General features: G+C 34.7%; 1 protein-coding gene across 3 annotated transcripts in view; it reads left to right on the forward strand.

Moving 5' to 3' along the window:
- The window catches only part of Ssx2ip (SSX family member 2 interacting protein), a 39813-nt gene extending 23480 nt beyond the window's left edge, over window positions 1-16333 (forward strand). For 2 of the 3 annotated variants that reach the window (XM_076863635.1, XM_076863638.1), the window contains exons 7-14: window positions 759-834; window positions 912-1089; window positions 5152-5302; window positions 6824-6960; window positions 7294-7467; window positions 10229-10343; window positions 10752-10917; window positions 13080-16333. In XM_076863635.1, coding sequence (XP_076719750.1) covers window positions 759-834; window positions 912-1089; window positions 5152-5302; window positions 6824-6960; window positions 7294-7467; window positions 10229-10343; window positions 10752-10917; window positions 13080-13254 — 1172 coding nt within the window. In that variant the 3' untranslated portion in view covers window positions 13255-16333. The remainder of the gene's footprint in view (window positions 1-758; window positions 835-911; window positions 1090-5151; window positions 5303-6823; window positions 6961-7293; window positions 7468-10228; window positions 10344-10751; window positions 10918-13079) is intronic. The other variant, XM_076863637.1, reaches the window with a different exon arrangement.
- Window positions 16334-26353: the final 10020 nt, after the last annotated feature.

The raw sequence follows: 26353 nt of genomic DNA on the forward strand, positions 1-26353 counted from the left end.
TAGTTGTTTTCAGTTTCAAACCCAGTTGGAAATGACGTAACGTTCATAGTGATTTTATTAACTATAAAATTGCAGTAATTTATTCTCATCTTATTTCATTCTTATAGCAAATGTGTCCTCCATCTAGGGCAGAAGAGGTGTTGCTATTGTCAGGATTCTTGACTTCTTTGAAGATGACAGTGATGATGATAATGATGACGATAATTGGGCATGACAGACTTTTTCTATAGAAATCCAAATAGTAAATATTTTTTGGCTTTGTGGGGTTTACAGGTGTTTTTTGTGCCTACTACTCCTCTGCCATTGTAAAGAAAAAGTATCCATAGAAGACATATAAACAAATGGATGTGGCTGTGTTTCAGGGAAGCTTTATTTATGAAATTAGGTGGCTGGCCTTCAGGCCATAGTTTGCCAACTGTCGATAATGAAATTAGTAATGAAAAAATCAGAACTACTAAATGCTTAACTGTGTGCCAGACTCTGTGTTCAGCTCTACCTTTAGCATTATTTCTTATGATCTTAAAAACTCTTTGGTAAATAATTTCAATATTCCTATTGTATCAGTGAAGAAAGAGGCTTAGTAGTTAAGATCTCAGTACTCACCAGCAGAGGAACTAAAAATTTGAAATTAGGCTGTTGAGCCCAAATCTGAACCCATATATCAAGTTGACTCATATCCCTAGGGTGTATAGGATGCATTAAAGTTTTGAATAACATATGATAAGAATTGTTTTTGTTTTGTGTGTTCATGTTTGTAGCCATGGACGTTTTAAATTATGTGGGGAGAGCTGATGGAAAAAGAGGCTCCTGGAGGACTGGTAAAACAGAAGCCAGGTAAAGGCCAGTTTAAATCAATAGACTTACACTTTGTTTTCTCCATTGCATTTTCATAACAATATCTTCTTTCTCAGGAATGAAGATGAAATGTACAAAATTCTCTTGAATGATTATGAATATCGTCAGAAACAAATCCTAATGGAAAATGCTGAACTTAAGAAGGTTCTTCAGCAAATGAAAAAGGAAATGATTTCTCTTCTTTCTCCCCAAAAGAAGAAACCTAGAGAAAGAGCAGATGATAGTACAGGAACTGTAAGTGGCCTTTTTCTCTCTAATATGCTCTTTAGATTGCAAAGTAGGTGTTTTAGTCAGTTTTTTCACTGCTATGACTGATGATCTGACCAGAACAATGTTAGGGAAGAAATTTGAGGGCTCCGGGTTTCAGAGTTCTTAGTCCATAGAAGGCCACCTCCATTCCTCATGGCTCAAGATAAAGCAGAACATAATGGTGGTAGAGAGTGGCAGAGGGAAGCAGCTCACATGGTTATCAGAAGCAGAGAGTGAGTCTCCACTTGCCAGATACAAAAATATAACCCATAGTCACACCCCAATTCCCACCTCCTCTAGCCATACCCTACCACTTCAGTTACCACTCAGTTAAACCCTGAGATTAATTCACTGATTGGGTTAAAACTGTGACAACCTAATCATTTCTCTGAACCTTCTTGCATTGTCTCACACGTGAGCTTTTGGGGGATACCTCTCATCCAAACCATAACAGTAGGGCAGTTCAAACATTGGGTAGGTATGCTTAGTGAATACACTATTGGTATTTTGAACAGGACAGTCACTGCTGTGCTACCTCCAGTCACTGTGACAGCCAGTGTCCCTGCATGTTTCTAGACATGTCCTGGGAAATAGTGGAGATAATCTTTTGGTGACTTAGTCCATGCTAAGCACTATGATATGTACTGTATATGTGAGAATATTAATATTAAGCTTTGATTATTTAGGTACTATAATTATCCCCATTTTAGAGGTGAAGAAACTGAGCCACAGTAGTAGCCCAGTATAATACATGACAAAACTAGGATTTGAATCAAAGTCTATTTCTAGAGCTCGTGCTGTAACCGTTGTGTAAATATCTTCTTTTTTTAATATTTATTTTTTAGTTATAGGTGGACATAGTATCTTTATATTTATGTGGTGCTGAGGATGGACCCAGTGCCTCACGCATGCTAGGCGAGTGCTCTACCTCTGAGCCACAGCCACAGCCCCCCAAATATCTTTTCAACTATTTCTAAGTGTCATGTGATGTACTTTTGTTAACTTTGGGAAACAAATAATCATTTCATCTACGTATTTATTGCTTGTTCATTATGTTGTAGTTTCTGGAAAGAAAAAGCAAAAAGATACTGACTCTTCCCCTCAAGAAGCTCTTTTTGGTGGGGCTGGGATTGTGGCTCAGTGGTAGAGCGCTCGTCTAGCATGTGCAAGGGCCTGGGTTTGATCCTCAGCACCACATACAAATAAAATACAGATATTGTGTCCAACTATAACTAAAAAATATTTAAATTTTTTTTTTAAAAAAAGCTCTTTTTGAGAGAGACATGTGGAGAAGTGGTCATTGTACATGTTAAGTAATCTGATAGTAATCTTAATTCACATTAGTGATTAAAATCTAAAAATAACACTGTTGATGAGAAATGCTAATTTCTTAGCAAGTCACCAGAACTTGTATTTTAAACCCATATTTGAGACTTGTTTATTTGGGGATTTAACAGATAAGTCTAATAAGCTCATCCTGCCTCCTATTTTTCTTTAAAATTTGTTTTTAAATGTTACTTGAATGCATAGTCCCCCAACCCCATTTATCCATAGGAATACATTCCAAGACCCCCAGTGAATGCCTGAAACCACAGATCATACTGAACCCTGTATATCCTGTTTTCCTATTAAACTTTCTCATGTTTTTTCCTATACATATACTATATCAGTCAGCTTTTCATCACTGTGATCTGAATCCCCAACAAGAACAACTTAAGAGGAGGGAGAATTTATTTTGGCTCACAGTACCACAGGCTTAGTCAATGATCAGCTGAGTTCATTGCTTTGAGCCCACGATGAGGCAGCACATCATGACATAAGGACATGATAGACACAAGCTGCTTCATTCATGGAAGCCAGGAAGCTGAGAGAGAAAGGAGGAAGGGACTGTGGGAAAGATGCATCCTTTCAGAGCATGTATCCAATGACCCACCTCCTCCAGCTATGTCCCACTGGCCTACAGTTACCACCCAGTTAGTCCATTGAAACTAGGAAGGTTACAGATCTCCTAATCTAATCATTTTACTTATGAATATTCCTGCATAACAGGAGCTTTTGGGGGCACCTCATATCCAAACCATAACATATACCTCTGAGAAGGTTTAATTTATAAATTAGGCACAATAAGAGATTAATAATTAGTAGCTAATAATAAAATAGTTAATATTTTGTCTTTATAAAAGTTATATGTGATTTCTCCCTTCCCCTAAAATACCTTACTGCTCCAAGTGTGTTTTAGGATCTTAGTTGACTGAGATAACTGAACACAACTGAAACTGAGAATACAAACTGTATTCTTTTATACACTCAGTTTTTGACCCATCCTTGACCTCTTTTAGCCCAGTGCTGTTGTATCTGCTGTGGGAACAGTCTAATCAACTGTTAACCTTTTCCCACAAAGCCTTCACTTCTAGTCAGTTGTTAACTTTCACTGATACCTCTTCAGACTTAGCATGGTTTCCATTACTTAGTCTTTCTCAGTTTTTGACCCATCCTTTAATAATCTTTCATTATCACCTTTATTCAGAAAAAGTGAGTAATAAATCAAGGAGATCTTTCTCAGATGCCTTTCCTCCCGTGAGTTAGCCAGTGTGTAATTCTTCATAATTCCAATGTATTAAGTTTGGGGAAATACCTGTTAAGTATATTTGCTGTTTTTACAAGATGCATTTTTCTAGCTTCCTTTAATCTTAAAATTTAAGTAATCAACCATTCCCTTCTTTAAAGGAAAGATTTTGGAGCATTTTAGCAAGATGTAACCTTGGAATGCCTAAGTAACATCCATATTTCATTTATTATTTAGCTGGCTTGCTAAATGAAATACCTATTACGTAGGCTATTTGATACCTAAAATTCAAGTTAGGTAAATTTTTAATTTTCATCTTGTTATACTGTTTGGGAAACACCCAGTAAGAAATCTTACTAGTTTTTTTAAACAACTAATTTGTAGTATAGGTTTGAAATCTGAAACTTTTTGAGTACCAACATGATACTACAAGTAGGAAATGCCACAGATAACCTCCTGTGGTAGATTGCAGTCAAAACAAAAGCTTACTAAAATTACTTTCAGCCTGTGTGTACAAGGGATATATGAAATATAAATGAATTTTGGGTTTAGATTTGAGTCCCATCCCTGAGATTATGTATATGTATATATTGCAAATATTGCAAAATCCAAAAACATCTGAAACACTTCTAGTCCCAAGCATTATAGAAAAGGGATATTCAATCTGTATTCTGATAGACTTGTACATAATGGACTTTCCTATACATGTTCTGCCTTGGGGACCTTGACCTCTTTTAGCACAGTGCTATTGTATCTGCTGTGGGAACAGTCTAATCAACTCTTTCTTTCCATCTTGTATCTTATTTTTTTCTCTTTTTATTGTTCAAATTAATAAAGTATATCTGCCTTCCTGGATGATAATAACAAATTAGAACTATTTTATGTAGATGGCAGGTCATTATGACATTTGCCTTTTAGTATTATTTTCCCATGTCCTTTGTCCTTCAGTAATTCTTTATAATAATTTATCACTAAAATTTGCTACATTCTTCTATAATTTCATGTCTTGGCATAATTAAAAGATCTCTAGTTGTATAAAAATTGTATGAGGAAAGTAGGATTAATAGTTGCTTTTACTTTAAAGGTTATTTCAAAGGTTTATTAGTTTATGATATATATATATATATCTTATAAGCAGCTTAAGATTAGTAACAAGTTGATTGAACTTGACTGTGTGACACTTCATGTATCACTTCTCTGTATGAGTTTAGACAGGTAGTGAGCATCTCTTCCTCAAACAGCTCCATGACTTTTGTCACTACTTAGATTCAAATTCAGATTTAAGGAGATCTAAGTTGGGGAGTTATTATCTTCAACATTGTTTTTTCTCAAAATAAAAGTACTAGGTCATGTATGCCTAAAATACAATGCAGAAATTATTTAGGTAGGTCTCTTTCTTGTAATCAATCTGATTATTACTGCCTGGTTGTAAAACCATTTTAAAATACTGGTCTTTCTTTTTTCACTGTCATCATTTGTAGGTTATCTCTGATGTTGAAGAAGATGCTGGAGAACTAACCAGAGAGAGTATGTGGGACCTATCTTGTGAAACTGTGAGAGAGCAGCTTACAAACAGCATCAGAAAACAGTGGAGAATTTTGAAAAGTCATGTAGAAAAACTTGATAATCAAGGTAACTACTTCTTTCCTGCATGCAAAATGATTTGTGATAAGCCATTTAATTCCAGTCACTTGGAAAGCCACAGTATGGGCTCTGCCATGAAGCTGGTAGCTCAATTTGGTGGTTTTAAAGCAAGATTTTGCCTACTTTTTGCCATGAAATTTTATCTTCAGTAAGAAAAATACACTTTGCTCTCAAAGCAAATCTTTGAAAAGAGGATTTCATGTATCCATCTGCTCTGAATGCAGTATACAGTTGAGCAAACTGGTTTTTTTTTTTTCTATATCTTGAAAATGAAGACATTCATTAATACAGAAAAAGATTAATTTTTGCTCACTCCAAGATACTTGCATGTCATTAGGTTCTAAATAATTAAAAATTATTTTCAAAATAATAGATGTTCAATGCAAAATATCAATTAAGAAGAATATAAAATAGAATATCCTGGTTCAATTCCTTTTATATAATACTTAACAGGTGCATATCTTTGTAGACTTCTGTATGGATTTACAAAATATTTATTTATTTAAAAATATAAAAATAAAATTTCAATATTACATATATTTAATTCAGTGTGCTTCTTTCATTTAACAGTATTATTTTAGACATTATTCCCTGGCTTACACTTAAATCTATGTTGATGAATATATCCCTAATATTTTGTATTTGTTAAATAAAGTCTACATGGTTTAAAAGAAGTTTATGAAAGAAAATTTATTTTAAATTACCAAAAATTTATTCAACATCATTGTTTTAAGTAGTAAAGAATAATGAGCAAAATTATTAGTCTCAGTATTAATGTACATGTTATTCATGTCAGTCATCATTGTCTTTTAGTACATAGTAAGTATGTCTGGACTTCCTATTTGTTGAATGTAGTATGAGAGAACAAGATTTGAAGACTGCATTGATCTCTAAAACACTATCAACAAGAACATAGTTATGAATTTGTTATTTTTGTTAACATTCTGTTAATGTAGCTAATTTGTCTATTTCTAATCAGGACATAGTCTTGAATATATATGGATTACAAATTAAAGGTTGACAACAGAGCTTTGCAAAAATATCATTTATCCATAAAGTCATACAAATTTAGAGTTGTTATGAACTTCTAGTTGCTTTGCTTTTTAAAAACTTTATAATGTTAAAAATAACAAATTTAACTTTATTTTGTTTATTAAAAGGAAAGCACTAGCCGGGCGCAGTGGCTCACGCCTGTAATCCTAGCGGCTTGGGAGGCTGAGACAGGAGGATCATGAGTTCAAAGCCAGCCTAAGGAATGTCAAGGCATTAAAGCAACTCAGTGAGACCCTGTCTCTAAATAAAATAAGAGCTGGGGATGTGGCTCAGTGGTCGAGTGCCCCTGAGTTCAATCCTGGTACCAAAAAAAAAAACAAAAACAAAAGCCTATCTTTTTGAAAACTATGAGATTCTACAAAAAGTTCTGAGACCCTTGATTTTTAAATACATGCTCAAAACATCCCAAAACTAATGGTGATATTAATCTTTGTCATCTTACTGGGTTTCTGTTAGTTTCAAAGGTACATTTAGAAGGTTTTAATGATGAAGATGTGATATCACGACAAGACCATGAACAAGAAACTGAGAAACTGGAGTTAGAAATTCAGCAATGTAAAGAAATGATTAAAACACAACAGCAACTTTTACAGGTAAATATGAATTACCTTTCAAAGCTGTTCTCCCCTATAAAAGGCCAGAATTTTACAGAATCTTACTAGATTTTATTCCTGTATTTCTTAAGATCTTTGTATTTATCACTTTTCCCAGTCTAAACCAAGTTGTCTGCTAACAGGTAATGTCCTGTACCCTTTCTTATATAGTCGAGATAGTAGTATTTGGGAAAGGAGAATTGTCATGTGACTTTCTGATTCTTTGTAAATTTCTGCCCTTTCGCTAAAGTTTAACCTGTCTTCCCTTGCTTTCATTTCAACTTGGAGTGTTGCAGGGATCCCCTGGAACTTACTATGTTTTAAAATTAATAGCAGCAGCTCGCTACTGCATGTGACGATGATACCACTTCACTATTACGAGATTGTTATTTATTGGAAGAAAAGGAACGCCTCAAAGAAGAATGGTCCCTTTTTAAAGAGCAAAAAAAGAATTTTGAGAAAGAAAGACGAAACTTTACAGAAGCTGCTATTCGCCTAGGATTGGAGGTATTTTAAATAGTTGTGCTTTTGAAAATTCGGGAGGTTGGGACATAGCCTTCAGTAGAGTGCTTTTAGTTTGCTTTTATTTCTTTCTTATCCAGTTTTTTCTCTAAAGGATTTTATTGGTCATCTCATAAACTGAAGGGAGGCTAAGCATATGAACATTATAGAATGATATCTTTTTTCCCTTACCAGATTGGGAATTGCAGTTTTTAAAATATAAGCTATAAGCATTTATTTATTCCTTTCAGATTGGCTTTTTTTCTGTGAAGTGTTTTAGTTTCATACAACAGTGTCTTAGGCACCTTAGCCTCTATCAGTAGGTTTGCCAGAAGACAGTCAAGCAAGATCATGTGCTTTGTTTGGGGGGAAAAAATACAGTTAAAAACAAAATTCTCCTTCTATCTCCAGTCTCTCATTCAGGGATGTATGCGTTAATAACAATGTATGATTGTTTATTCATGTATAATTCTACAGCTTGCTTTTTAAAGCAATGTATTACCTATATGTTTCCATTCAAAAATTATAGAAGTAATGTCTGAACACAGTTTTTTTTCTTTTTAAAAATATGACTACAAAGTGAGAAAAAATCCTCTTCCTTTATTCCTAGTTTCACTCCTTAGTGGTAACCACTGTTAAATGTTTGTGTTGGTAAATTCTTCTGAAAGTATTCTTTTAACTTAAATATATAGTATTTAAATAATTTTTTCTCGATGTTAGTCTATCAATTCTCTGTTGTGTAAGATAAAGAATATAGTGATCTTATGGTATTTTCCACCTATACTCTTCCTCATTCACATCTGATTTCTTCATAATATTAACTTTGCTGTTTTGGTTTCCTTTTTTACTGTAAATAAATAATATATTTGATGTTTCCATATCACATTTGTTCATCTTCAGACAGTATCAAATCCCTGCAAAGAAAGACGAAGAAATTCTGATAGTTATCCTCTTCCACCTCTCTTTCCCCCTTTACTTGGCTATTTTTGTTTATGGTATTATTTTTCATTGTCAGGTATTAACACATTTGTGTTCCATCCTGTAATATAATCAGGGTAGAAATAAGTACTTTGTCAAAAGTTGAGACTTGAAAATTTAAAACCAGGCAACAACATTGATAGCATCATGATTATAGAAATATTGTTCATTCCATAAACTAAATGTTTAGACACACAGAAAATTTTCTGTATTATTAACACTTCGCTACCCAGAAGAGCTGTATTACTAGTTAGTGAATTCTTTGAATTTCTCTGTAGCTTCCTTTCTGACTTTCTATATTTTCTAAATACAGATTTAGCTGCTGTATTTTTTATATATATCTCATGCTTTTCTCTTAGGGTTTTCTTTTGAATTTCCTGTGTTACCATCTGAAGTAACTTTTCATAAATAGTACATAAGAAATAAACATTGAATCCTAGAGTACCCAAAAATACATTCCACATTTGTTCTGTCACCTTTTTTCCCCTCATAGTGTTGGAAGAATTATTCCATTTCTTCTCATGTTTGATTTTGTTAAAGAAAGGCCAGATTATATTATAACCTATATTGCTTTGTAGATAACGTTAGTTTTTGTCCCCTTCTCTGGAAGTGTTTGGACCTTTCTGTTGCTACTATTCTGAAAATTTACCAGGATATGTCTAAATAGTTCTTTTTATCTGGAAGATTGTGTCTACGGAAATTTTATCTATTTTTTTAATTTTTCTCTTTTTTGACTTCGCTGTATTCTAGACATCTGTATGTTCAGACAATGTTTGGCATTCTGAGTATTTCTTTAGATATTCTTTTACCTTTATCTTGTGAATCACCAAACTGGTGTTCAGAGTTAGTTTTATTATTCACTTTAGCCACATAGTTTGTTTTCAGAATTTATCTTTTAAATGTTCTAATTTTTGCTTTTCTTTTTAAAGCATTGTTTTACAGTCATTGATTCATCTGATAATATATGTTAAAATTTTTTTAAAAGTTTTTTTCCCATTTATTGAATTATCTGATATATATATCTTGACCTTTTTTTTCATGTCATTAGTTTTCTTCCAATGTGTGATGAAGATACATGATTCTGTATTAATATTTATGAATAAAGAACTCTATATTTTAAGAGGTGATATGACATGGATTTCCCCCACTATGAAAGTCTGTTTTATCAGTAACTGACTCCTGGGCTCCGGGTAGCAAGAGCAGTTTGTGCCAGCATGTCCCGTGGGAGCACCTTCATTCTGTGCCCCTGTCTCTGACACTGTTCTTGCTACTTTGCCTGGTGTCTGCATAAAAATATTAGCTGCTGGTGGTCACTGGGGACAGTGGTGGCAGTGGGACATGAGAGGGAAGGATGAGAGGCTGCTGTTCAGAAAGGTGAGGTGTGACATAACCTGTATATGCCCTTTTGTGGCTTAGTGGTGGTGGCTGGTAAAGGGCTAGAGAATGAAAGAAATGATTGATGAAGTCAGAAGTCCGTTTTTTCCCCCCACTCATCAATTTATAAAGTACTTTTTCTGATTATGATTTTATGTTTATAATGTGTTTTGTATGTTTTTGCATTGTTCATTTGAATTCAAAATTACTATGAAAATCGGGATTGTTGGTTTATTTGATGAAATGGGTAGAATTTTTTAAACATGATTTTCTTAGTTTCCTAGGTTAATTTATTTGATATAAGGAATATGTATAAATAAGCCAGAGAGCAAACACCAATAGAGAAGTCGTGAAATGGCAGCTGTGTGTATGTTGAAGTATTAACCATTATTCCTTTGGTTTGTCATCATGGTAGAGAAAGGCTTTTGAAGAAGAAAGAGCCAGTTGGTTAAAACAGCAGTTTTTAAATATGACTACATTTGACCACCAGAACTCAGAAAATGTGAAACTTTTCAGTGCCTTCTCAGGAAGTGAGTACTTCATAAACTCTTTAATCTGAATATGTATCCAAATGAAATGTACAGATTATTAATATAAACCTTTGTAGATCACCAGAAAAAGTTCTTTTAATTTGACCTAAAAATCAACTTTAAGATTTTATTTACTGAGTCAAAATGAGAATGAGAGGAAGACTATGCCTATCTTAAGTAACTTTCATTGTGAATGAAATAATGTCAGGTTTTTGAAAAATCACAGTCTAGAGGTAACATTTTTATAACTAGATCTTTCTGTTTGCAGGATATGCAACAGAGTTGGCAAGTTAATTTAATTTGTTCTCTCATATCTCTTTCAAATGGATCATACTTGTAGCTGTCTTCACTGATTTTAATACCTCACCACATGTACTGCATCCACCATCCCCCCCTTTTTTTTAACAGGTTCTGATCGGGACAATCTTATAGTGCACTCAAGGACACAGCAGAAGAAGCCTCACAGTGTGTCTAATGGGTCTCCAGTTTGCATTTCTAAACTGACTAAATCTCTTCCTGCTTCACCTTCTACTTCAGACTTTTGCCCTACACGTTCCTGTGTATCTGAACATAGGTATTTGTTTGTGGGTGATCTTTTTACATGTTTCCAAAAATTGCAATGCTGAGAAGAAGTTGACATACCTGAAGTATTAGCAATAGTAGAAATTTGGGATAGAAATTTTGTAGATGCGTTTATTCATTCTACAAGTACTTACTAGGTGTCCAGTATATTGGCATTGTGCCAGGAGTACAGCAGCAAGCAAGGTAGATCTGGTTCCTATTCTTTGAGCTCAAAATTATATAATGTGTGTCTTTTTACTTCACATGTAAAATACAATTTTATTTGCAATAGTTAATATTTTAAATAATATAACAATATTGTTTTCACAGTTCTTATGTAGTACATAGTTTATAGATCACATATTGTTCTAAGGGCATTGAATAAGCATTACAGAATTTTATTCAAGATTTGGGTGGGTATCCAAGTTTTTAAAAGTGTACAGTTTTGTTATGTGGAAAACAGTATAAGAGTCAGTAATTAAGCCAGGGGATCCAGTTAGGAGTACATTATTGGAGTTGAGATGAGAGATTATGGTCATTGGAACTCAGGTCATAATGTGAAGATAAAAATGTAGAGATTTGAGGTGTATTTGAAGATAAGGCGAGTAGATTGACTGAATATGGGAAACGAAAGTTTAATTTATAATCTAACAATAATATTAACCTAGTATTTTCTTACATGGAATGTTACTGAAACTCCCAAATTTATCAATCAGAATTATCTACATATAGATATAAATTCTCATCATAGGCAAAGAAGTCATTTTACATCTAAGTTATCTCAGTCATTTTTAAGTTTGTAAATTTTTACTTTTTTACATAATTATTTTTATTATGAAATATTTGACAGGTCAGTATTCCTTGAAGGCATTGTTTTGTGGTTTAATTAAAAAGTCTAACATTTAGTTCCTACATGACAGGATGTGAGTTAAGTTTTAATATATAAGTTAAGTTTGGTTCATTGTAACATTCAGTGGCACCAAAAATATATGTATAAAAAATGTATTATTAAAAAGATTTTCTGTTTTTGTATTTTGAGGGCTACCCTAAACAACTTTAGTGGCAAAGAAACAAAATTTTGATGCTTAAATGACCTCTGTTGTTTAACTATTCTAACCTCTGAGAATGAGATGAACAGAATAGATAGAGTTACATAAAGCTGTGCATCTTGACATAATTCTTGGATTTTATATTATTTTATAAATTTATATGTTTTGTTCCTGAAGAAACTTGGTTTTTATTGTATAATAAGATACATTAAAATAATTAGGTGTATTTGTAGCTAATTTCTATAACAGCTCCTTCCTTACTTCTTTTACTATAGAGTAGAACTTTATACAAAGGCTGTGCTTTGAATCTGTGCAGGGTGACACATGTGCTATATTACTTACACAGAACTAAGTTGATCATTGAACTTACCTGAGACAGCTCTGAGGTTCAGGGATTTTGAGGACTGAATTAAGTATAAGCAATTTTTTTAAGTGTAGATAAAGTGTAAATAAAATTTTTAGGTTATTGGTTTAAGTTTTTAGGACTAACAACATTGTCATGTTGTAAGGTCAGGTTAGTAAATAAAGGTCACCGGAAATGTACATTTGAAAAGTTTTTCTGAAAAAATTATATAAGATATTCAGGCAATAAAAATATATTATTCATTGACTCAGCTTTGTGGATTTTAAAGTAATCGTTTCATATTTCTTTGTTTTGAGGCTGGTTGAACTTACATCATCTGGCTTTGGAGTCTGATCTCTTAATTACTTTTATAGGCTCTCATTAAATATCTGAATGGACGGGTGGATGGACTGATGAAAGCAAGCATGAACAAGCACACAAGCAAAGAAAAAACAATAGGATTAGAAAATAGTAGCAGAAAGATGGAGACATGGAGCTTAGCTTTCAAAATCCACATTTTCTGTATCTACTTTAGGCTTCACTTGGGCAGCATGCTTCAGAGTAGATTAGAGGGACAGATAAAATCGATAGTTAAGGAGATGGATAGGTAAAAATGATAACCCATTTTGAAGCACTGCTCTTTAATGTTCTTGATCAGTATGTCCTCAAAATTTACTTAGCATAGGATGTGGGAGCAACCAGAATTTAGACATATATATATATATATATATTATAGAAGAGGGAAGGGGTAATTATTAAGATTTACCTTTCTTTTTCCAACAGTTCAATCAATGTACTGAATATAACTCCTGAAGAAACTACACCAAATCAGGTTGGAAGAGAATGTACAAATCAGAAGTGGAGCATAGCATCAAGACCTGGGTCACAGGAAGGTTGCTACAGTGGATGCTCCTTGACCTATACAAATTCTCATGTGGAAAAAGATGACTTACCCTAGATGTGTGGATGGGATTTTTTTTTTTTTCATTAACATGTTCATCAGATTTCACATCTAAGTTGAAACAGGGTATGCCATAAAGTCAGTCATCTCTAATAATTCAAGATGGTCTGAGTTGTTTGTTTGGACTTCCCTGTCTTCCCCCAAAGAGCTGAAATGCTAAATGTCTTTAAAAGGATATAAAAGCTTTGGATATGTATTTTTAGTAACAGAAACATCTGGTTCTGTGAATAAAGGAATGTATAGTTGTTTGGATGGAAACAAAGCACTAGAATGAGTTTCCTCTTTATAGGTATTAAAAATAGCACTTTTAGGAAACTGATTATTGTAAATGTTTAATTTTTGTCCCAAATATAGTTGGCATTGGAAGTTTAACCTTTACTTGAATGTATACTGTAGATTTTTAACAAAGCAAGTTCTATATTTATTATGTTTAGTGTGATTTTGAAATTACCTCTTTCATATGTTTTAAATAAAATGAAATTTATGTATGTTTTGTACATAGATATACATGATTATGTTAAGAGGCTTTAAGACTTAAAAACTTCTACACAACCATGAGTATAGTAAAATTTTCAGTTGTATTCTGTTTACAGGTGTGTTAGGACCATTGCCACATTGCATTTAAGGTTTTTTTTTTTTTTTTTTTATCCATATGGGCAATAAATATTCGAAAATCTGTTCCATGAAGCTGAGTTCTTTAGATAATCAACATTACTAACATTACATTTTTGAGATTTTTTACAGCATTAGATTTTTATTTTATATACATAGGATATTATAATTTTTAAAAGACTTGATTATAGAGTAATGGGGCAAGTCAACGAAAGTACCTTTGAATAACAATTTAAGAGCATTGATTTAAGATATTTGGATGATAAAGATATTTAAGATGGATGGTGATATTTTCCTTATTAGATGGGTACTAGTAAGGTAATAATCTATATCAGCTAGAACTTTATATCATTGACAATAATTTTTTAATAATTTTTCAATGAAATGTTTACCACTAATGATAAGTAAATATGGCAGTACAAAAGTATTGAATTTTATAATCCAGATATGATACTCTGGACAGTCTTGTGTCATTTCATTTTCAGAACAATCTTAGGCTCTTTTGTCTCTTAATGTTTCTGATAGCATGTTCTTCATGAACAGTATATTATTATTGATAGTAATAATAATACTTGTAGGCCCAAGCTCTTCCCCTGGATTTCCATCAAAAAGCTTTTAAGTGCCTGACCCTCCCTGCTTTTTGCTGTATATAAAAGCCTACACAGGTCCAGTCTTTGCTAGGTGTGGTAGTTAAGTCCCATCAACCTTCCCGTTTTCTAGCAATTTAACCACTTACATATGCTCACCCTGTTTGTAATTGTTCCATTTAAATTTCCAAGACTACCCAAAAAAAGGTTTTCATGTTATCCATTCACTATATGTGACTCTTTAGCGTTGTGTAGCGGTGGCCATTTTTTTTTCAGGGCTGATAGTATCTTGAGACGTTAATGAATATACTAACACTAACCCTATTTATAGTTCAAAGGAGCTGGCTCTTGAATATTAGTCACTCACTACCTTCAGCTTGATGCATGGACACTTCTTTAGTCTTTAAAATATTACAAATTTTACAGAATGTCAAAGAGAGATTCTGAGAAGGGACCTAGCTAAGATATAATCATTCTTTTGCTATTTTGCAATAATGTGGTCGAAAAAAAGGCAATCAGAAATTTTAGAAATAAATTTTCCCCAGGGGTTTTCATGTTGTACTTTGCCAGAGGTAAATAATCTGATTTTTATATTAATCCTCTTTAGAGAATACTGTATTGCATGAGGATGGATTTCTAGAAAGCAGCATCTTTTTTGTTGTGTTTCCATCTTAAAATGTGTTGAATTCTCTTATTGGAAAGAAAATTTCCTTGAGACTTATTTGAAAATATAAGGTGTGAAAGAAACAGTAAAATGAAAACCAGATTTATTGTGGTTTTGGTATTTGCATAGATCTGCTAGAAGTTGTATTTTTTACCTATCACTTTTGTTTTGCTATACTTTGTAATTCTAGATTTTTGTTTTGTTTGGGGTTTTTGTCTTTTTTTTTTTTTTTTTTTTTTTGAGACAGGATCTTGCATAATTGCAGTCTTCCTGGTTCAGGCTCTCAAGTCACTGGGATTACAGGTGTATGACACCAGGCCTGGCATGTACTTTCCAGTTCTAAAATGATCCCCAATCACCTAGGGTTTCCAGAATGTTGGTGTGATTTTCAATGTTGGAAAACCCCTGAATCCACACATAAAATTTCCAAGAATTTCTCTTCTAAAGATATTTGCAATATACTAATACTGCTGTGCTACAGTCTTACATCTAAGCCATGATTAAATGATGGTACCATAGTGTACTTCAGGATTATCAGCCCTCCTGATAATCTTGTTTTCTTCTTTATCAATATGTAAATCTGAAATATTTTATGCCTCATTCATTTTTCTATATGACATATCTGTTTTGAATTTTCAAAGCGTAAAAGTGGCAAAGAAAATGGGAGATAAAAATTTCTTTCTCTTAAATGTTTGCACTTGCAGTTTACAGTGATGAAAAACTTAATAGAACAATCAGTGATACCAGAAAATCATTAAATTTAATAGATGTTTTCTTACAGAGGAATCTATTAATTGATACAGGACAGTCCATAGCAAATTGTTTGTCTCATGGTATAATTGAAATTCTTTGTTATTTGGAAAGAATGCTGTATTTAACCTTAGCTAGCCAGGATTTATCTATAGGCTTGTGATAACATGATTTCTATGGAAAAACACATTCCATGGTGCATGTTGAGAAAAGAGTACCCTGAAATCCAGTCTTGACTTCCCCTGGGGGAGCATCTGAAAGCCGGGGAAGCATCTGAAAGCCCGGGGATCCCAGAAGAGGATTTTGCGGTGTGTATGCCTGGAGCGCCATGAATTAACAAGGCCTTCTATGATTGTCCTGTTGTAAAATCTTTGAAATATATTTCCCAATGTAAATCATGTTCTTATTTCTAGATTGAATTTAAGTATGGATTATTGAACTCTAGTAAAAACACTTTTCTTTATGTTTGTCTTTACTCTTTTTCGGTGTTTTGATAAGCATTTATTAAGCACCTACTATGTGTCAGGGTTTATCACTTCTTTCCAGTCCTTGGGAATAAAAAGATAAGCACACACTCCCTGCAGTGGAGAATCTCTGAGTTGAGTGATAGATTGGCCATATAAATCTAAATTGTAATAAACTATCCACACTTTCAGTCTTAAATAATGTAACTGATGGTTCTGTTCCAGGGCCACTCATCCATTTTGTGATAGTAACACCAGGCTTTCAATTTTGTCTTGGTATTATTAACCACAGGAAGTACTATATAATAGATTGTTTTTCACAAATGGTTCATATGCAAAGCAGCATAGGGTATTCTCCCTGTTACCTAATTTAGCATTTGCAAGGATTTGGGCCACAAAGATAAGGAAAACAAATCAGTTATTCTATCCTTTTTCTAAATAGTGTTTTGGGTGTTTTTTTGTTTTATCCCCTAAGCTGGATGTAAATTAGAGTGGATTGATTTAATTATTTGATATAAAAACTTTCATATGACTAATGTTTGTTTTTAAAGAATACTTCTTTACAAATAATAGATTGGGGAGGGCTCAGGAACTACTGTAATGCCAGTAATACCTTAATATTCATATGTTTAAAATTCAGAAATATTTGTTTCTAGTATAATGCTTAACACAGTAAGCATGTCCCAGAACTCTTCTTTCTCAAGAGAGTAGGAATCTTGTTTTATGATTTGTATTTCCAACCCTTTCTCACTTGAGTCTTTGCACAGAATATTAGAATAGGTCATGGTGCAACTGGTGTAGCTTAATGCAAAAGCTTAAATCTTTCCCATGTAAGTCAATTACATGGAGAGTTGTGGTGAGGAAAGTAAACTGGAGAAGAGACCAGGGTGTAGTAACCCAAGGGAAAAGTAATTTGGGGCAGGGGACAGATTTTATAGGTAGAATCACAGATTGGGTGCTGGGGTTAAGGGGTGTGATCTAGGCTGGCTCATGGCTTAGGCAATGGTAGGTGCTGGGATTAGAGGAAGAACAGCTTGGGGGATCTAGGGGATAGTGCAGAAGAAGTTAGCAGACCTGGGTTGCTACATGTCACTCTCAAGACAGGTCTGTCTGTAGGACTGGCCCTGTTGGTTCCTGAGAATACCTCTGAGCCTTGGCATCTTCTGCCTGCTAAGAGAGTATTTGTATGTCTCAGATGTTGGTCCTGGTCCAGGCTGTACCAACGTGAGCAAAAAATTTATCCTAACAATGTGATTAATGGTGAATGCTTATGTTAGGGCTAGAGTCTGAATCGCTGATGTCAATCAACATGGGTGGGCTCTACATATCTACTCAAAGTACTCCTGGTAACAACTCCAAACACCAAGCCCTGGTTAAACTGGCAACACTTGGCATGTATTGTCACATATTATTGTGACTCCACTGGGACAGAACAGCTGGAAGTTTGTGCTTGGTTTCTCCTAGACTTTGCCTGTATGTCTCTTTGCTTTGCTGATTGTTTCCTTTAGGCATGATGAATCACAGCCAGGAACATAGCCGCTTTTCTGAGCCCTGAGAGTCCAAATGAATAATCAGGTCTAAAGGTGATCTTGGAGACCCCTGACACAGGAACAATGATTGTTCTGGGCCCTTAGAATTTAGGGACTAAGTTAATGTGTCAAGTAGACAATTGGATACAAGGGTTTTAGAGCTCAAAAGAGAGGTCCAGGCTAGATAAGGCTCATCTTGCAAGATGGGGGACTTGCCAGGGACAATGCTAGGTCACCATGCCCCAGGGACTGTGGCTGTGATTTAGTCCAGATTTGACTTTTCTATATCACCTGCTCTCAACAGTACTGACATATTTAAGTTTCAGTTTTCTATGAATCACATTATAAAAGCTAAAATCAAAAAGGTGAAATTGTTTTTGATATAATTCAGTCTACCCAAAATATAATCATTTCATACCACAATCAATATAAAATCATTAACAAGATAAGGAAGGAGTCTCAGAAGGCTGCCGCCAAGGTGTCAGGTCACAAGGTATCCCAAGGTAGCCACAGAGGCTCCATGGGGAAGAACCTTCTCACAGTGCCACTCAGGTTTACAGAATTCAGTTCCTTGGAGTGGTACGATGGAAGGCTCCAGTATCTTGCTAGCTGTGGGGTTGGAAAGAAGCAGGAAAGTACCTGCAGATTACCCACAATTTCTTGCCATGTGTCCATGCCCACAACACGGCAGCTTGCTTCCAAAGCCAGGACAAGAGACTCCAACAAGACACACCCAACTTTCTCATCTATGCAATCATGTGTGTATATCACACATCATCATGTATGTAAGTGCATACATTCTGGCCCCTTTACCAGATTGTATTGGTCAGAAGCAAATCACAGGTCACTCCTACATTTGAAGAGAAAGGATTAATAGGGGAGTGGCAATCAGCTATCCTGGAACATGGAGTCTGTCCACTATACCCATCAATCCTACTTCATATGTATTGCACAATTTTTTTTTTTTTTTTTTTTTTTTTTTAATTTGGAGCCAGTCTCACTAAGTTGCTTTTAGGGCCTTGCTGAGTTGCTGAGACTGGCCTTGAACTCATGAGCCAAAAATTTAGATATTTTAATAGCCATATCTTTTGTCACTTTAAGTTCTTTTTGAAACAGAGGGGATGAAGCTCAAAAAATATGAACCAAACCATGCCTCCTGCTTGTTATCTGGATGTTCTTCAGGGAGTGGTTGGTTTCGGCCTTTTTTTTTTTTTCAGTTTTTTATTGATAAAATCTTTACTCTCATAATTAATTGTATGTTAAACCATGTTTTAGTCTCTTGGATTAGATTTAGGGAAGGACCAATTAACTACCAAAGCATGCCCAATTGGCCAGCAGAATTAAAGCATAGATGGGGGCTGGGGGTTGTAGCTCAGTGGTAGAGCACTTGCCTCGCAGGTGTGAGACACCAGGTTTGATCCTCAGCACCACATAAAAATAAATAATAAAGGTATTGCATCCATCTATAACTAAAAATATTTTTTAAAAAATGCATAGATGGCCTGGCATGGATCTGAGGCTCACTGAGCGAGTGAGAACAGAACACCTTACACAGCACAGGGTCTTTTTCTGGGTCACCAGGATTCCTCAGATCTATGTCTAATGGAAAACTTCTATTGAAAACTGTTGCTGATACACCTTTCTAACTTCTCTGTGAACAGCTTCACAACATGTCTGGCCAATTAAAAAAAAATTAAGGGAGACAAATTTATGGCATAGTGATTGAAACTGGTAGAATAATCAAGGGAAACCAATGGCAGCTTGTGTTTAAAATTAAAGTTCGTGTGGAAAGCATGACATTTACCTAACATAAAATTTAAAAGTCACCAATACAGTGAAACAAGGCCCAGTTGGCCGTACCACATGGATATTAGCTAGTTCCTCAGAAACTGCCTATTGTCAGGGTTTCATGTTCATGGACACAAGGAAGAGAGTCTTCTGGTAGGGACACTCCTGCAGGAAGTTCAAGGTCTTTTGTACGCTATCACCAAATAACTTTTGCTTTACACATACACACACACACACACACACACAGATTTTTAGTGGGTATATTTTGGGTCAATACATATAGATTGCATCATTGTTTCGTTGCTTGGTAGTCTATTGAATGTTTGATAATTGTTTAATCTTTCCTAGTTAGACAAGATATTCAAGTATTTATGCATACTTGCTATTAAGAATTTTCTAAAATTGGAATTCTTGACTCATGAGATATGCATATTGTTAAGGCTTTTATTTTTTGTTGCCAAATGACCCTCAGTAAGAATGTGATTAATTTAACACTCTGCTAGCACACCATGAAAGAACGTATTTGGTATTTTTATATAGTTGTTGCTTTTGCTAATTTTATCAATAAAGATTTTCTTCTTAGCTTTGATTTCTTTTACTATTGATCTTTAAGATTTTCCCCCCAAATTCATTGACCATTTATATTTTTCTCCTTCAAGTCCAATGACACTTACCCTAACCACACTATTTAAAATTGTAAACCATTCTGACTCCTGACATTCCTTATATTCCTTTCCCCTGCCCTGATCTTTCCCCCCACCCCCTGGTAATTATCATTTCTAACCTGCTATACAATTTATTATTTATTAATAGGCACTTTCTCTCCCATCAAATTTTTCAAAGTAGAAAGGATTCAGATCACATCAAATATACAACCTTGGCTTAGAAAAAAGACAAGACAAGCTCTTATATCTCTGGAGCTGTGTCTCCTGTCATTAAATGACTGGGGGATAGTTATTTGATGTAGACTTAAGCATTATACTCAAACCTAATGGTAAGTGTGGAAAATTATTAGATTTCCCAATTTTTTATTCACATTTATGATCAGAAAATTATCTGATTTCCTAATTTTTTTTTACTTATGTGTATATACATGCATACACATTAATATATATTTATGTATATGTTTATGTGTATATTTTAATATTAAAGTTTTTGAAACTAGGATATGCTTTTTCATTCAATGTGTATAATTGAATATGCAGATCAATATATTTGGTTTTTATACTAATATAATTTGACATTTTCCTGAAAATATTTTACTGGGATTTATTGCTTATATTTGGCTGTTTATATCTTAAAATTAAGAAAATACGGAAAATGAACCCTTGTAATCCTGGCAGTGTTTAGATCACAACTCTAGACCTCTTGAAAGACCATTAAATATGAATATCATTTGCTTCAATTTCTCAAAGAAATGCATCGATGATTTATTCCTAATGTTTAATTTCTCTTACTACTTGTTCCAGAACAAAGTCATGCTATATATTAGGCAGTGGTTTAGGATGCATTAAAGTAGAGTAGAGTTGGCAAAATTTTTCTGTCATGGACCAGAAAATAAATATTTTAGGCTGTGTCAGCCAAAAGGCAAAATTGAGGATATTAAGTAATAACTTATATAATAGGAGAGACAGCAAATTTCTTCCATTTTCTTATTGATGAAATAATAATAATAATAAATATATCATAATAAAATAATACTTATAAAGCAAGTTTTCTCATCAAATTTTATCAAATTCTTATTGGTTAATGCTTATCCAGAAGAAAATTTTACATATTTCCTCCTTAAAAATGTCTTTTTATGCAGATGATATTCCATAATACCAATATCTCTCCATGAATATATGACTTTAATTGAGCATTTTCATTGCTTGGAAGACATTTATAGACTTAGATTCTTGCTTTGATATTTTCCTTTTAGATTGAAAATTAATTACTTCCAACTGAAGGTTAGGTGAAGCTTTTCAATTGTACATTTGACAGACTTTGAAATATGGAAATTTCCTTTGCAGTTTTATTGAGGTCTGAAATGTCCCTCAAGAATTATCTTTGGAGCTCAAAAAATACATTTGCTACAAATTTGTGGGGAATTAAGATATCACTTCTTGTGACAGCATGGGAAATGTGTAAAGAAACTTCACATAAGTTTCTATTTTTTTTTTCATTTGGTTGTGGTCAAAATTACTTTACTGAAAAATAATTTTCATATATAAGTGCTGTCCGGACTTGTAATTTTAAACTGAATTCACTAAGAAACATTATTTATCTAATTTTATCTAATTTATCTAATTCCCAAAGCCATTCGGTGTTCAAAAACAGTGAATAAGGGTGATTCTTCCTACTTAGAAAAATTTTAATCTTGACCCTGAATTCAAAAAATTAAAATAATACTTTACCACTGTCAAGCCATCAAACAAATGCATGACTAGGATGATCAGAATATTCAGATTTTATTTCTCATAAGCATTCATGGAATTATGCTTAAGTTCATGAGAATAAGGAAGTTTACTGGTGGCACCAATGATTCAATAACAAACAGGTAAATCATCATTGTAAAATAGATCCATTGTAAAATAGATCCAGATAGATTCAACTCATTCTGCAGGCATGTTTCACTGTTGACATTTTTAATACCATAGGTTTTGTCATAGCTTAGTAGATTCTCCTTCAAATTATAATGAATTAGTGTTTTTCTTGATATCTTTGAAAATATTCTTAACTGATTGTTCCATGTCAATTATCCATCCAGGCTAACTCTCATGACTTCAAATTTATCTTTGACCTCTCAAATAAACTGCTATGTAGTATTAGTGATATCTGTTGACTTATCAAGAGCCAAGAAAAATAATTTAAAATGACTCATCTTATTTTTTTAGAATTGAGTATGGATGCTAATTACATTGTCCCCAACTCTTTGAGTGACTATTCTTGCCAAAAAGCTAATAGTCCTGAATAAGTTCTTTTTGTTTGGACACATTGCTTCAGTTGCAGCAATTAAATACATGTAATTATCTCACCCCTGCCAAACAGTTCTTTTCACTTGGCTAATAAATGAGCCACTTGGAATTTTTTTTTTTTTTTTTTGCAGCCTCCTTTTTCATTTTTAGTTTTTGTGGAGAATTTCTACTATGCTAAAGATACTTTATTATAAATCTGCTCATTTTTTTGGCCATTGTTTTCCCATGACTTGGGAATACTGTAATGAATTCTTAATCTGATACATTGTATCCTTTTAGCCCAGTTACAGTGTCATTACAAATGAAACAATTAACTTTAACATCTAGTTGATAATAAAATAAATCACATTCCTTAAGTGTGCAACATTTGCTGGGCACAGTGGTGCATGTGTGTAATCCCAGCAACCTGGGAAGCTGAGGCAGAAGAATTGCAGGTTCAAGGCCAGACTCTGCAATTTAGTAAGGCCCTAAGCAATTTAGCAAGACCCTGTCTCAAAAAAAGGGGAAGGCCAGGCAGGTGTGGGGACTGGGAATGCAGCTCACTGGTAAAACACCCCTGGGTTCAATCCCTAGTACCAAAACAAACAAAAAAAAAAAACACCAGTGCAAAATTCAAAGTTCATTTTCTTTGTCACAATGGCTATGCATAAGTAATAAAAAGAATTTTAAAATGTTACTGTGTGGGGGAACTTGTGGCAATTGGAGCATTATTGTGTTATAATTAAAATTAGTCATACACAGTGACAACTGAGCAGTAGTGCCAAGCAATGACAGTATATAGGCCCACCACAATTACTTAGCATGTCATTTTAGCATGACAGCAATCCTAAAGAGTATGTAAACAAATGAAAATTCGTATGTTTAGTATAAAACTTTAGTTACGATCACTGAAATGGAATTTCACATAATTTTTGCGAAATATTCTTTTGAGAGAGACACAGTAGTGGGCTTCACCAAGTATATGTTCACCATCTTAGTTGCTAGACTGGTCCTGAAGGAGCGTGACCCACAGACTTAGTCCCACCATAACAAACTCAGGTTTGATTCTGTGCATAAGAGACAGAATTGGAAGTAATTTATAGGAAAAAGAATTTGGCAACTTGTGTAATGAATCATTGAAAAGGCATTAGAAACATGCCCTGACCAAACAAGATCCCACCCATAGTTGGAAATATAGAGCAAAAGATCCATTCCACCAAGAAATGGAGTTGGCAAGGTCTGTGGCAATGGTGAGGACCTTAGACGCATGGACAGACTAGTCCTTACAGCATCTGAGCAGAATCCCAATACCATGAACCCAGCCAGTGGTTCTCATCCACAGCTATGGGTGGCAAGACATTAGTTACAATAAAATGTTACACTTGTGAATAAATTCTTTCTCCAGTGTTATTTGGGGCAAATGCAAGTTTATCCATTCCCACACAATTGTATTTCATTGTTTCAAAAGGGATAGAAAAGTACAATCTAACTGATAGCATGGGGAGAGTGCACAGTTCACATAAATGTCACCAAGTGAGGGTAAGTGGAAAAAATACTGCACTGGGAAGCAAGATTACTATCAAGAAATGACCCAGTACAGTAGTTCCGTAGGAGCCCAGGGTTCACTACTCTAGACCCCGTGGGGATGGCAATGCAAGTAACTCTAGATCCCAGATGCCTCTGGATCACAGGTTACCAGTGGGCTGATGGTGTTGGTCAGGTTTGCTCCAGACCCCGATGGCTCTCAAAGTACAGGTTGAAGTTTATCACATCTACCTCAAAGTCTCAGAATATTCTTTCCATGGAGTTTGGGGAGGAATTGGCTAAAGCTTTATTCTCTCCTGGAACTCCTGCATCTGACCCACGGCTATCTGACCCTGGGTTGGAGAAGGTGTCAGGAATGCTGACCCCCAAACTATAAAGTAAAATGAGAAGACGGAGGGCAGTAGTGCTGCTGGCAGGAAAGACGGGAGAAGCCCTGGCCATTCTGCTTCCCAATCCTACCTGCCTTTTGTTCTGCTCTATGTCCTAGGGAGAAGAGAGCCCTCTCATTAAACAATAATCTATGCTGAAGTTCAATCTGCACAGCTCCCCAAGGCTGAAAAAAAAAATTCAGAAAACAAATTATGGTATTATATAATCAGCTCAATTTAATCTCTCAGGAAATAAAGTTAGTAACGTCTCAGCTGAGTGGGGCTTGTTCTGAGAGCCTCATTTTCCCCTCTCCCAAGGCCAAGATAATACCACCTGATGTCATTGTACCCAGAGAGTTCTTTTCCCCAACTGTTGCCTGCTGCAGTTAGAGAGCAAGCTTGGAAAGGAAGTGCTCAGAGGTGCTGAAACCCAAAGCAGAAGGGCATCCCCAGACTCCTCCATCGTAGCTTGAGCTCCATTCCTGGGGCTGGTGTGCCTGAACTGGTTCTTGATCTGTGCTCCTAGTTAACTGGAGCCACAGCCTATAAGATTTGCCTCCAAACACAGTGGAGCACTTAGCAGGCAAGTAAGAAATCTGTTTATCATCCTCTGCACCTGGGAAAAAAGATTCTTGTGTGAAAATTCTCACTTTAGGTGAGTTCTTGAAATAAACAGGCAAAAATAAAACCCCCAACAGGATTCCAAAAGAAGCCTTATTCCTACAGTCTACGATTGCTCCCAGGACATTGCTTTGATCCCGATAGCCATTTCTGAAATTTCTGGTTCTTGCTTTTAAGTTTGGAGGATCTATCTTTACCTGCCCATGGGCACCCCAGGGGAAATTGAGTGTGTGTGTTGAGTGGCAGAGTACTAGTGCCAAATTATGCTAACAGAAGGGATGTAGTTCTCTTTGAGCTTATACTTTATAGTCAACATGAGAACACATAAGAATAAAGCCAGACATAAATCATGTGACTTAATGGAAAAATTCTTACTAAGTTGCTTAGCCACATGCAAATTAGATGATCGTTTTCTGTGAGGTCACATGTAGGTGTCTTGAGTCTTTCAGACTGCTTCTGTGTCCAAATGCAGCTTAGGACTCGGTTCTGGAATTGATCAAGCAAGTTGCAGTCTACAGAGCAACAAGTGTTTTAGCATCAAACTGGTCAATATTTACAAAGGGTTGGGTTAGAGTAGCTTGGTTACTGAGAGAGATCATCATCCGATCAGTTTTGAAAAATGTAGAGAGAATTTTAATTTGAAATGAATCATTTAACACAAAAGCAGTCTATTAAGTTGTCTGCTTTGAAATTCTACTCTATAAAATTTTCAAAAGGCTTTGAAATGCATGTTCAGCTTAGTAATGGCAGGTAAAAAGCATTATTAAAAGAAAAAGATTCTAAATGCCTAAAGAATAATGGGTTTCTCCTCCCACTACCGAAAACACTTCAGAGTCTAGAACTTTTATCCCTTTCTCTGTGTCCCCTGCATGGAACACCATCATGGGACTCAGGGACATCCCAGAACAATCCCAAGGAAACACTTCTATCTCCATTGGAAGATGGTGAAAGAACTGAATAGTCAAAAGGTTTATGGGTTACATTCCAGTCCTGGTCCTATCTTAGCTAAGCTGCATTCCTTTGTGCAAGTTGTTCAATCTTTTTGAGCCTTGGTTTTTCAATTGCAGTAAAAAAAAAAAAAAAAAAGTCTTTGACAGACAAGTGCAAGACACTGCCACTACATGATTGTCCAATTCAATACTAAGTCATGTCCACTCCAGTAGGCCACCCTATTACTAATTTGGAGTCTTCAACATTGATGCAGGAGAATCAAACATAAGGAGGTATGATGC

This window comes from Callospermophilus lateralis, chromosome 7 (assembly GCF_048772815.1).
Source record: "Callospermophilus lateralis isolate mCalLat2 chromosome 7, mCalLat2.hap1, whole genome shotgun sequence".
Taxonomy (NCBI): Eukaryota; Metazoa; Chordata; class Mammalia; order Rodentia; family Sciuridae; genus Callospermophilus; species Callospermophilus lateralis.